The sequence below is a fragment of the Tursiops truncatus genome, chromosome 9 (genome assembly GCF_011762595.2).
Source record: "Tursiops truncatus isolate mTurTru1 chromosome 9, mTurTru1.mat.Y, whole genome shotgun sequence".
Lineage (NCBI taxonomy): Eukaryota > Metazoa > Chordata > Mammalia > Artiodactyla > Delphinidae > Tursiops > Tursiops truncatus.
The window spans coordinates 20,785,790-20,799,179 of NC_047042.1; the positions used below are offsets into that span (position 1 = coordinate 20,785,790).

Genomic DNA, 13,390 nt, shown 5'->3' on the forward strand with positions numbered 1-13,390 from the left:
TGTGGTTGTACTGGCATGCTTTCCTGACTTGGTCTGTTGCACATGCATTATTTTATTTTCCCTGACTTTAAGACTGTGGGATATATATTTCCATGTCCATATTCTTGAGTCATCTTGAAATAAAAACACAGTTCTTGGACTTTCCTGGCGGGCCAGTGGTTAAGACTCCACGCTTCCATAGCAGGGAGCACAGGTTCAATCCCTGGTCGGGGAACTAGGATCCTACATGCTGTACAGTGTGACCAATAAATAAATAAATTAATTTAAAAAAAAACCCCACAGTTCTTTTAAAAGAGAACCTAGTGCAATTGTTTTGTATGTGAAAACAAAATACTGCCAAAATAATTATTAAACACATTGGTACCTATTCTTTATTAGTTTTGATTATTGTTTCACTGAAGAGTATGCAGTGCATTGAAATAGTTACACATTTAAAAAATAACATTTAATTGAATCAAGCCCAGTCATTCTGAATTATCAAGTTAGAGCAGAATTATTCCTCTGGAATCTGTGTTCCCATACTTCTTTTCTGATTTTAAGGAATATGATTGAGGGGCAGTTAGTCACCGCAGGTCAGCTCTGCCATTAGGTCTAACCATTTGGTTATTGCTTACCTAGGACTTATTAATCGTGCTTTATAGAGACTGATGGCAGCTTTGGTTAAGTATAAGTCAGTTGTTCAGTCTATGTGGCTTGGTCTAGGTGTTATAAGATTTTAATTTGCAGGGTATTATTATATCATAAAGTGATTTTTAAAATAAGAAAGGAGTCACAGGAATGTGATGAAAAAGAACAGTATTTAAAGGAGCAGAGAAATTAGAATGAATAAGGTAATATGTAGGAGAGATAATAGAAATGACGGGCTGTTATGGAACATCTCCAGATCCACACTGGCTGTCTGGGTGTTGCTCTCTCTTTGCTAGAAAATGTACAAACACATGTACATCCTTAAAAAGTCTTTATAACAAGTCACACCTTTGAAAAATGATTTAATCATTTTTTAGCTCCTTTATATCTATATTTAAACCCTTCTCATATTCTCAATTTCTCATTTCTTGAAACGAGATTTAAAAAATAACATGTAGCTAAGAGGACTTCTGGGTAGAAAGTTTTTGTGAGTCAGAAAATATTTTCCTGAACTTACTCATATCTTTGCCTATCTCTTGTCTCTGTCTCCAGTCTCTAAATTGTAATTATCTGAAGTAATTTTAATGTATCAGGATTCTATTTTCAATTAATGCTAATAATGAAGACTCTCAGTTTAAACTATAGGCTGTTGACCCACGTTAGTATCCTATTGGATATAGGAAATTAAGTGGAAACTGGAGACAATAGGAGGTAACAGAGAAGAACTTGGTTAGGAACAGTAAGAATGGTTTGTTCATCCTGCCCAGGTGAAGGTATATTTCAGAGACCTTCCCAGCATCTAAGAGTAATAGGCACAGAAGGTACAAGGAATTCTACTTCTTGATGCTTTTCCCTGTGTCTTCAATTGCTTTTCTGACTATATTTTTCAATCTAAACGTTCATCTAATTGGTAATTGTGGTCTACCTGCTTATGAATTTTTACTTCTGTAGAATATTAATATTTTTTTCTTTAAAAATAACTCCATAAAGAATTAATCACTTGGGAATTTTTTCTTGAATGTACCAGGGCTGTAGCAATTATGTTTATTCAAAATAAAAATTCCCTAGGGTCACTGTCCTAGGCTTTTAAACTTTAGTAGTGTATCAGAATAATCTAGAGGGTTTTTTACAAACATTGTTGAGTATCACATCCCTATTTCTGATTGAGTAATTCTGGGCTGAAACCAGAGAGTTGCCATTTCCATCAAGTTTCAAGAAGATGCTAAAACTGCTGGTCCTGCAAGCATACTTTGGGAACCACTGCCATACAGTATTGATCACAGAAGTCTGAGACAGAGCTGGATCTAATCTGCGCTGAATAAACATGAAGTTGCTTGTAATTCAACAGAGTTATACCTGTTGGATGGGTTCCAACAATGATCATTTAATGTAGTATTATTTTTAATTTATTTTCATAGATTGGAGCATATGATCAACAAATATGGGAAAAATCTGTTGAACAAAGAGAAATCAAGGTAACAAGTTTATTTCATTTTGTATATTCTATAAATTGATTATTAACCACAGTTTATTTAATATCTTTCTGTCGACCTTTAAAGGTACAAATTAATATTACCTATGCTATCCAAACTTTTAAATAAAGAGGTAAACTCTTTTATGAGGGCATATTCATGTGTCTTTACCTCTGATGATTTTTCTCTTTTTGCTCTTTAGCATCTTTCTGTTCTTTTAAAATTTAATTTCTAATGATTATTTTTTGTCAGCTCTTTTCCCCTTTCACTTGTCACCTTATACTTCTAGTTTGCTTTTCCTCCCTTTTGATGCTGTCATTGCTCTGTACAGTTTATTAAACTGGTAAGTGTTTCAGGATTTTTCCCGCCTGAGTGATCCTGTGCAAACGCTGCTCTGTTTAATTGAGATCTGCTTTTTGGTGCTACTAACAGAATGACTTGGACGCAAATAGAGTCGCTGAAAAGTTGGTCATTTTTTGAAAGAATTTAGGAAAGTAAAGCATTAATTGAAATGTTTTCGTAGTTCATAGTTTCTTCTTGGACATGTAATCATTTAACGCTGATAAGACATTCTCATAGGCTACCTTGCTAACATGGAAACTATTTTTTAACTAAATTTGTTCTGTTTCTCAGCAGTCACACCTTTTCAGTAATAAGATTTATATTTTTCATTTGCATAGATGATACTAATCAGTGTGTTCCTGCACGAGCTAAACTTAATATTGGCCCAGAGAATGTTACTTTAGTTGCTTGACAGTTTATATTTTGTGCAGAAAGGTTTATATTAGATTGAAAACCAGTGTCTATAGTTACTTAAAAATTTCAGTGTTTAGACAACTTAATCATCTATAATGAAGAGGAAGATTTTTTGCCATTTGTTAATTTTAATCTTTGAACTATTTACATGAAGAATTAATACAGTTAACAAAGTTGCAGTGAGCACCACCTACTATGTCTTAAGTATAGGATTAAATCATGGGGACAGAAAGATAAAATAGATTATAATGTTTTAGATGAGATACATAATTACAAGTGAGATCAGTTCAATTAAGAGAGGGATGTGGGACTTCCCTGGTGGCGCAGTGGTTGAGAGTCTGCCTGCCGATGCAGGGGACACGGGTTCGTGCCCCAGTCTGGGAGGATCCCACATGCCGCGGAGCGGCTGGGCCCGTGAGCCATGGCCGCGGAGCCTGCGCTTCCGGAGCCTGTGCTCCAAAGCGGGAGAGGCCACAGCGGTGAGAGGCCCGCATACCGCAAAAAAAAAAAAGAGAGAGAGAGGGATGTGTAGTTCTCTCTTGGGATGCAAAGTGGGGAAGCAGCCTTGGGGAGGTTAGGAAAGATTTCACAGAGGAAGTGACTCATGAGCTGAGTTTGACAGACATTAGAATGAGGAAAACATTCCAGACAGAATGAAGACCATATGAAAATATACATGAAGACCATATGAAAATATACATGCCTGACTCAGAATCCTCAAGGAACTTGATGGCTAATAGGTTGGGTGGAGGAGGGCGATTAGAGTGATTAGGAGTAAAACACGAAAGGATATGGAAGTCAGATCTTGAAGGGACTTAACTGCTTTACTCTAGAGTCTAGACATAATCTGGAAAACAATGGGAGAGACATTGAAGGATTTTAAGCAGAAAAAGTTACCTGATTAAATTTCTATTTCAACAACTTCACTAAGGCAGCACTAAGTATGGTGGGAAATATTAGAAGAGGAGCAGATACAGAGTTCTGTTTCAGAATTATCCAGGTGATACTTGGGAGAGAGACTGGGGAGTCCTCAATATGTAGAGTGTGTGTGTGTGTGTGTGTGTGTGTGTGTGTGTGTAAAACATTCTGTCTGGCATGTTTTCCTCATTCTCTCTAATGTCTGTCAAGCTCAGCTCATGAGTCACTTCCTCTGTGAAATCTTTCCTAACCTCCCCAGGGCTGCTTCCCCACTTTGCATCCCAATAGAGAACTATACATCCCTCTCTTAATTGAATTTATCTCATTTGTAATTATGTATTTCATCTACCCATATATATATGGGTATTTTATGTATTATACACATTATACAGATACAGCTATAGGAGTGAGTGGATTTACATTGAATGATGAGAGAAAAAGGCTGAGAACAGAACACTGGGAAACAACATTTAATGGATAGGTTAAAAAAAAGAGATGTAAGTGGAGGAGGAAAGAGAAGTGAGAGACCCATGAGACAACGGTCTGAGACTACCATGAAGAGCTGGAAAAGTTAAACAAATAAAGGGCAGCAGAGAGGTCTAGTAAGATGCCTTGAAATCTTTTATTTTCTTTGACAGTCTTTAACTTGTTGGACAGGGAGTGTTAAGTACCTTGAGAGATTGTATTACCAGTTGGCACATTTGGATGTTTTTTGAAATTTAACCCCCTCCCCAAAATATATATATATATATATATATATATATATATATATATATATATATATTTATGTATATATATTTATATATACTTTGTAATAGTACTTTGTAATAGTAGTTGAAGAACTAAAAACAGTATTAAAACTTACTTTTGGGCTTCCCTGGTGGTGCAGTGGTTGAGAGTCCGCCTGCCGATGCAGGGGACACGGGTTCGTGCCCCGGTCCAGGAGGATCCCAGATGCCGCGGAGCGGCTGGGCCCGTGAGCCATGGCCGCTGAGCCTGCACGTCCGGAGCCTGTGCTCCGCAATGGGAGAGGCCACAACAGTGAGAGGCCTGCGTACCACAAAAAAAACCAACAACTTACTTTTGTTATTTTTAATTGAAAAGGTTAATTTGTTGACAAGCATAACATTTTTGTTAAACATTCTAGTGGAAGCAAATTATTTATAGTGTAAAATAATTTTGTATTTATTCTAAGGAAGGTAGAGAAGTGCGTAACTGTGGTGTATTAATGTTCATATTTGATTTAAAAGAACAAAAACACTGTACCTGTTGCATAGAGAACACTAACAAACGTATTGAGTTTGTCCTTTTAGGTAATCGATTCTTTTATTATCTGTCAAAGCAGTGAGCAACAACTAAAGAAATCAAAGAAAGCCATGAAAATATATTTCTTGGAAATTTTTTTTTACATTAAAGACCCTAGTTGATATTGCTAAAGTAAAGTCTTTTCTGAGTTGCAAGTGATGTTTTCTTAAACGTTTTAGAAATTATAACTGAAAACTGTAGTTTTCTGATCACCTTGACCCAAATTTAAAAGTAGATGTGGACTTTCCCTGTGTTTTAGTACGTACTAGAGTTGTAAAGCTTCAACAAAACAAACTATGTTATTTAAAGTCATGGTAAAGGAAAAAAGGGTTGGGAGAAACTAAACAGGATTTCCGGAAAGTGGAACTGATGGTTATGTCCTTTGATTGAGTCTACGTATTATAATAGTTCCATGCATGTGAAGTCTGGACCGTTGACCAGAAGTATTTTCTAAACTTAAACAGAACTTGTAAGCTTTTTGGCTCAACATTATCTGTGTGCTTAGATATTTTTAAAAATTCAAAACTTCATACTATTTGTGTCATTGCCCTTTAGGAATGTACTATAGGAGTGTAAGTGTATATTCAATAAAGAATATATTACTTGGATTCTTGGAGATTAGTTGTATTCATAGTACTTGATAATTTTTATTTATTTATTTATTTTTTTGCGGTACGCGGGCCTCTCACTGTTGGCCTCTCCCGTTGTGGAGCACAGGCTCCGGACGCGCAGGCTCAGTGGCCATGGCTTACGGGCCGAGCCGCTCCACGGCATGTGGGATCTTCCCAGACTGGGGCACGAACCCATGTCCCCTGCATCGGCAGGTGGACTCTCAAACACTGCACCACCAGGGAAGCCCAGTACTTGATAATTTCTACTTTCTAGTTAAACCAGTAGTTTAAAAAATCTTTTTCTGAAACTAAGTTAGTTTTCCTTTTTTGTTTGTTCACTCACTTAAATTTCTTGAAGGTTCATAATTATATTTAGTACTAAAAGCTATGCTGTTTTGTGTGAACATAGTTTAAACCAATTTAAAAATTGTCCAACTTAAAATATCTACTTAATTAAAATCACCTTTTATGAAGGCTGACACCTTGGTCCTAATATATTTTATTTTTGTGAATAAACTCACTAATGTTAGAAGATTTGTCAGTGAACTTTTTCTTTATCTTTCTTTAAACCTTTTACATATTCTGATAGGCTACCTTGAGGGGGAAGTTTTGTCGAAGTTGGCAGTTATGCTATGACTACAATGTGGCTCAAAATAAATGTTTTAATAAAACATAAAATAGGAAATGAACCACATATTAAAAAGGTCAAGTAGAATGAGCATGTTGAAAAACAACATAATTGCATAAATCAAAACAATTTACTGTTCCTTTTATAAGGGCTTTAAGTTTTTAAAACAATCTTGATGAAAATTCTAGGTATACAGCAGTAAATTAAGCTTCAGATTTGTTATAAACATTGGCAGTAAGGTTATTTTCAAAGTGCTAGAAAAATAATACATAAAAGACAGAAGTAAATTAAAATATGTTACTGTTTTCAAATTTGTTGGCATTAATAAAAGTAAAATATCATAATAAACTTGATGCCAAATTTGAATAGTGCTTGATTAATGAATTTTTGTTTAAATATATTATTAGTACTGCCTTTCCAATTTGCAAAATGTTGGGAATGATTTATAGTCTATCAGCCACTCTGTCATGACATTAAAATGGGAAATGAAGTACAGATAGAGTTGTTTCTTATTATTTGCAGTAGTTATGTTCTTGCAAGTCGCCATGAACACTGAATTAGTGAATATTGACTATTGCTCTTAGGAGAAATACAGAGTTAAGTTCCTGCGAGTCCGTAGTCACAACACTTTGGTCAACTGATCAATGCATAACCTTGTTTTATGAGAACTTATTTAATATATGTTGTTGATCCATTAACATTGAACTCATGGCCAACAGCTCATGCCTGAATAGAGCTTACCTAACACATTTTCTCAGTGAGGCACGTCACAGCCTTCTTGTACGTAGGAACATTGGACCGCATGTCAACACTATCTAGGGGACCATTTTAAACCACAAAATTACCGACAAAATACAAAAAATGCAAAAGATTTGACATTAAATAGACTGTGAAAAGGAACTGAAACAGGAGAGCTGAAACAAGAAGGCAGAGTGTTGCCTTGTTTGACCTCAGCTGGAAATGTGAACATTGAGTGACTCAAATTTTTTGCCACTCTTACTCTATGCATATCTGCAAATGACTGCAAAATCACAGCAAGTATTGATTTTAGGGACCAATAAATTTTAGTGAATAGGTGAATTTGCAAATATGGAATCTATGAATATGAGGATTGACTGTATATAAGATCATCATGGCTATGTCTTCAACCCTCACCCTTCTTTCTCTTTTGTTTTTGTATCTGGGTAGTTTGCAACTTCACATGGACAGACTATTTGAAGGAGTTCAGAGGTTAATTGCATCTTGATTTCAGGGTACATTTTTGGTTTAAACATCTCAGTTAATTATCAGTTAATTCTGAGCTCAAATGCTGTCTTATTCTTTGTTTTAGATAAAAGCAGTACTTGATCAAATTTTTAATTTAAGGGGTCATTGTTACTTGGATTAGGACTAAACAGCCAGGTTACTTGGTTGATTGAATGAACAATAAGCAAATCATTGAAACACTGTGTCATCGCTCAGCACTTGCATTCCGAGGAGTTTAGCCTAAGCTCCTCCAATTCTTAACATCCTGGTCTTAAGTTATAAAGTGTAATTTAGGGCTTCCCTGGTGGCGCAGTAGTTGAGAGTCCGCCTGCCGATGCAGGGGACACAGGTTCGTGCCCCGGTCCGGGAAGATCCCACATGCCGCAGAGCGGCTGGGCCCGTGAGCCATGGCCACTGAGCCTGTGCGTCCGGATCCTGTGCTCCGCGACGGGAGAGGCCACAACAGTGACAGGCCCGCGTATCGCAAAATAAATAAATAAATAAAATGTAATTTATTTTTTGATAGTTTTTTCATTGATTTTGATCTCTACCCCTACTCTAACTCTGTACACTGATGGCAGAAACTTAATCTTAGTGTTCAGTAATTCCAAGGTGAAACTAATTCAATTCATGATTTCTGCCTTCTCCCTCCTCCTCCTATTGGGCATGGCATCTAAGTTATGAGGTGATAAGGTTGCATTGTGGTCTGGTTAGTGGTTGGCATGTGAAAATAGTGGCAACCATGAGATGTGCATCATCCTCTCTGGGTCTCACCCCTACATGCTGGCATCTGCTAAGAAGTCTGCATCCCTGTCTGTTCTCAGCGCTGTGATCCACTGCTTTCTGCAGGAATGCCCCCAGCATCACACCTTAAGGGCCCTTGAGGGCCACTGCTCTCCTAGCCAGCTTCAACACTTTCCTGTGCAAAACTGGGGCACCACAGTCTCCTGGACCGTCTCAGGCTGTAATCCAAATTGATTGGTAGCAGTAGTCTTTGTTTTAGAATTATGCTTTTAGTAATAAATAGGCCTGACATGTTGCATATGTGCCTAAATTTATCCTTTGGGAAGGTAATAAAATTTATTGTAATACTACAGTTGTGTTCCCTTTGTAACAAATATATAAAGTGTTAGTTTTTGTCCATTATATTACTTAAAGTTTTCCTTTTTAATTGAAATTTTTAAGCATTGATTCTGGGTTTTAAAAATATATGTATATATAATGAATTTCAATACTACATTTTTATTGAGTTATAATTGACATATTAGTTTCAGGTGTAAACCATAATTCTTCGATATTTTATACATTGAGAAATGATCCCCACAGTAAGTCTAGTTTAAATAATTGTCCCCATACATAGTTACAATTTTTGTTTCCTTGTGATGAGGACTTTAAAGATCTGCTCTCTTATCAGTACTACTTTTAATATATTACAGGGATTAAGGAATAAACCAAAGAAAACAGCACATGTGAAACCAGATCTCATAGATGTCGATCTTGTAAGAGGTGAGTCTTGAATAAACAAATGTTTAATGAAGTTAGAAATTGACCTTGAAGAAACAGAATTCAAAATGGGTTAGATATATATATTTGTAGAAATAGAAGCAATGTGAGTCTAAATGAAGTCAGAAGTAGTATAAAAAAAAGAGAGGATGGAAGCATTTAAATACCACTGGCTAGTCTTTTCTCCCACTAAGAATCATTCCAAGAACTAATAAGTGTAAAAGAAAAGCAGCTCATATTTGCCTAGCAAACTATAAGGCTTGTTATAAAAATTAAAGTGGTAATTTTAATTCCTAACTGGAACTGACATTTGAACATTGTCTTGTATTTATAAAATATGTGGGAGAAATTTTGCTGTTATTCAGTTAAAAATGTTTTTTTTCAAAGTACCTGAGTTAATATGATAACATGAATAATGTTTTTAAAAGTGTCTCCTATCCAAAATTGGACATTTCCCACTCATAGTACAAAATAAAATTTCATGTTTTATTGTTCTTCAAATGTTGAAATTGTTTCTTTAAGGAAATTAAAGAGTAATAAATGTTCTCTGTCATTTTGTTACTTTTCTCAGGGTCTGCATTTGCTAAGGCAAAACCTGAAAGTCCATGGACTTCTCTGACTAGAAAGGGAATTGTTCGCGTTGTATTTTTTCCCTTTTTCTTCCGGTGGTGGTTACAAGTAACATCAAAAGTCATCTTTTTCTGGCTTCTGGTCCTTTATCTTCTTCAAGGTATAATTGATAGAAATGCATTTTGCTTTTAACTTTCAGCATATTTTGTTCTTAGGATTACTAAGGTTTTTTTATTTCTAACATATGCTAACTACTACTGAGTATGAAAATAAACATTTATTGTGATATTTCATTTAATAAGGCACAACTAGTTTGGTATTTAAAATTTTGGAGAAAACAAAGCAGTTATTTTCCAAAATAACTTTATGAAAATTTGAATCTGTGGATGGCTAAAGAAAAATACAAATTGAGAGGATTTTTTAAAATTACAGTCTCTTCCAAATGCAGCCCAACATATACATACACACCAGTCATTTTTTTTTAAACATCTTTATTGGAGTATAATTGCTTTACAATGGTGTGTTAGTTTCTGCTGTATAACAAAGTGAATCAGCTATACATATACATATATCCCCATATCTCCTCCCTCTTGCGTCTCCTTCCCTCCCACCCTCCCTATCCCACCTCTCTAGGTGGTCACAGAGCACCGAGCTGATCTCCCTGTGCTATGTGGCTGCCTCCCACCAGCTATCGGTTTTACATTTGGTAGTGTATATATGTCCATGCCACTCTCTCACTTCATCTCAGCTTCCCCTTCCCCCTCCCCGTGTCCTCAAGTCCATTCTCTAGTAGGTCTGTGTCTTTATTCCCGTCCTGCCCCTAGGTTCTTCATGACCTTTTTTTTTTTTTGGATTCCATATATATGTGTTAGCATACAGTATTTGTTTTTCTCTTTTGGGCTTACTTCACTCTGTATGACAGACTCTAGGTCCATCCATCTCACTACAAATAACTCAATTTCGTTTCTTTTTATGGCTGAGTAATATTCCATTGTATGTATGTGCCACATCTTCTTTATCCATTCATCTGTCGATGGACACTTAGGTTGCTTCCATGTCCTGGCAATTGTAAATAAAGCTGCAGTGAACATTGTGGTACATGACTCTTTTTGAATTATGGTTTTCTCAGGGTATATGCCCAGTAGTGGGATTGCTGGGTCATATGGTAGTTCTATTTTTAGGTTTTTAAGGAACCTCCATACTGTTCTCCATAGTGGTTGTATCAATTTACATTCCCACCAACAGTGCAAGAGGGTTCCCTTTTCTCCACACCCGCTCCAGCATTTATTGTTTGTAGATTTTTTGATGATGGCCATTCTGACTTCACACCAGTCTTTTTTTTATGCAGCCTTGAAGTTCATTTTTCCTTTCTCAGCAGTGTTTTTGTTTTTCCTCTTAACCTTTGTATTCTGAGACTGTCCTCATTCTGTATTGAAATTCTACGTACCATGTACTGTTCTAAGTGCATTTCACAGACACTCATTTAGTACTCACAACAACGCAGTGAAGAATGGGTACTATTATTATGCCTAGCTTATAGACACAGGACCTGAAGGACCCAAGGGCCCAAAGCCACACAGTCACCAAGGGTAGCAGAGCCCAGGTCGAGCCCAGGCAGTCGGACCTCGAGCCACATGCGTCACACCTCTAGGACTCTGCCTCCCATCACAGCAGCCTGCAGTGCAAAATGCCCAGCGCTCCTGAGCGCTTGCAGCCTAAAAGAGGCCGCTCACATTCCATCGCTCTAACAAAGCAACGATTTTAGTTTGGTGGTACCCTTTCAGTCTCTTTAATGTCTTTTATTTTTTTTAGAAAAAGACAATCATAATCCTGAATGATTATTTAAATATATTTTATCAACAAACGCTAAGTAAAAGATAATATCTTTTAAGTAAAGGAAAATACAATAAAAATGAAAGACTTCTATTTAGGTAAAGTTGTTTTTTTTAAGCCAGGGTATATCTTATATACATAAGAGGGAGTGAACTTGTAGTTATCTTCTAAGGCTATCTAGTTTACCTAGAGGAGAACACTTTGTTCTAAAGTGGTCAGAAATTGCAATTGCTTATGAGAGTGATAATTAATCAATACCATTCATTGTAACCACTGTGCATTGTGCTTTTTTGATATTGTTGCTTTCTAGTATTTGAAGGCAGACAAGTTTGCAGTGTAACTAGTTCACATACTTTGGCTGAAATTCACTTACTGGCTTGCCTAAATTAAATAAGGTTACGGTTAGGGAACACAGCTTAGATCAGGAATGAAAAAGAGGTATTTTCAGTTCCAAACCGAAGTTTAACATTATTAGTGTGTATAAAGATTGAACACTGAACACTTTCCTAGCAAAGCTTAGTTTAAAAAGTGACCTGGGGACTTCCCTGGTGGTCCAATGGTTAAGACTCTGCACTCCCAATGCAGGGGGCCCGGGTTCGAACCCTGGTCAGGGAACTAGATGCCACATGCTGCAACTAAGAGCCTGCATGCCATAACAACAATGACAAAAAAAGAGCCTGGGTGCTGCAACTAAAAATCCCACATGCCGCAGCTAAAGATCCTACATGCTGCAGCAAAGATCCCGTGTGCCACAACTAAGACCAGGCGCAGCCTAAATAAATAAATATTAAAAGTAAAAAGTGACTTAACCTGTTCCAAGTTACATAGCCAGTGACAAAGCTGTGATATGACCCTAATGACCCTCAGCAGTCTGCTAGTGCCTTTAGAAACCCCTGTGCTTCCACCTCCTTGCATGTTGAGTAGGGTATAGTGCTCTGAGTTATGTCCTCATTCTCTATCCCACCTTCATCTCCTGAAGGGTAGAAGAATCATTTGCAGTCAGACTGGGTTTATATAATTACTTACAGTTTTTCACTTCAGTCACATGCCTTTTAAGTATCTCAACTATGTATTCTCAGCTCCATCCCTACTTCTGGCTTCTGTCATGCCCTTAAGTCTTTTACCTTCTGTCCTGAATTACAAATCCAAACCAGCCTCTTAAGTTCTAAATTTTCCTAATTATCATTGCCTTCAAGATAAAAAGCCAAGTTTTCAGTCAGTCTCTTATTGAATTTCTCTCCAATTTTAACCAGACTAAATTAGCTCTTTACTCTTTCTTAACCATTCTGTACCTTTTTTTTGTAACCTATATGCTTTTGGGGTAACTCTCTTTGCCTGGGTAGCCCTTTTTTCCTTTTACGTACTTGGTCAACTCCTTATTCCCTCAGAGTTACATTAGCTCTGAGAGTTAGTCATCAGAATTCCTTAATAAACCTCCAGTTTAATTACATATCTTTCCTATCTATCATACTCTCTTAGTCTACTCAGGCTACTATAACAAAATACTACAGACTGCGGGACTTAAACAACAGAAATTTATTTTCTCACAGTTCTGGAGGTCCAAGATCAAGGTGCTGTCAGGATTGGTGTCTGTTGGAGGTTTCTTTTCCTGACTTGTAGACGGCCACCTTCTTGCCGTATCCTCACGTGGCCTTTCTTTTGTGCATGAGCTGGGAGAGATTTCTGGTATCTCTTTCTCTTATAGGGACACTGGTCCTTTTGGATTAAGGCCCTACCCTTATGATTTCATTCAGCCTTTATTACATCATATAGGCCCTATCTGCTAAGATAGTCACATTGGGGGTCAGGACTTCAACATTTGGAATGGAGGTGGGGGGCACAATTCAGTCCATTACAGGTGTTTTAATTATTTCTTTATATGTCCCCCATTTCCTCTAAACTGAGGAGGGTGTCTGTGATCT

At 36.8% G+C, this 13,390-nt stretch overlaps 1 protein-coding gene, 1 long non-coding RNA gene and 1 other non-coding gene across 8 annotated transcripts in view; 2 read left to right on the forward strand and 1 right to left on the reverse strand.

The window, feature by feature from the left end:
- Positions 1 to 13,045, reverse strand: part of LOC141279516 (uncharacterized) — a 34,420-nt gene extending 21,375 nt beyond the window's left edge. Inside the window, exon 1 of the long non-coding RNA XR_012333895.1 lies at positions 13,017 to 13,045. This is a non-coding gene — a long non-coding RNA (uncharacterized lncRNA). The remainder of the gene's footprint in view (positions 1 to 13,016) is intronic.
- The window catches only part of PHTF2 (putative homeodomain transcription factor 2), a 112,823-nt gene that overhangs the window by 55,118 nt on the left and 44,315 nt on the right, over positions 1 to 13,390 (forward strand). For all 6 annotated transcript variants that reach the window (XM_073809590.1, XM_073809592.1, XM_073809591.1 and 3 more), the window contains 3 exons: positions 2,046 to 2,102; positions 8,999 to 9,068; positions 9,637 to 9,795. In XM_073809590.1, coding sequence (XP_073665691.1) covers positions 2,046 to 2,102; positions 8,999 to 9,068; positions 9,637 to 9,795 — 286 coding nt within the window. The remainder of the gene's footprint in view (positions 1 to 2,045; positions 2,103 to 8,998; positions 9,069 to 9,636; positions 9,796 to 13,390) is intronic.
- TRNAG-CCC (transfer RNA glycine (anticodon CCC)) lies at positions 12,011 to 12,083 on the forward strand. The gene has a single exon. It is a non-coding gene; the product is annotated as a tRNA-Gly (tRNA).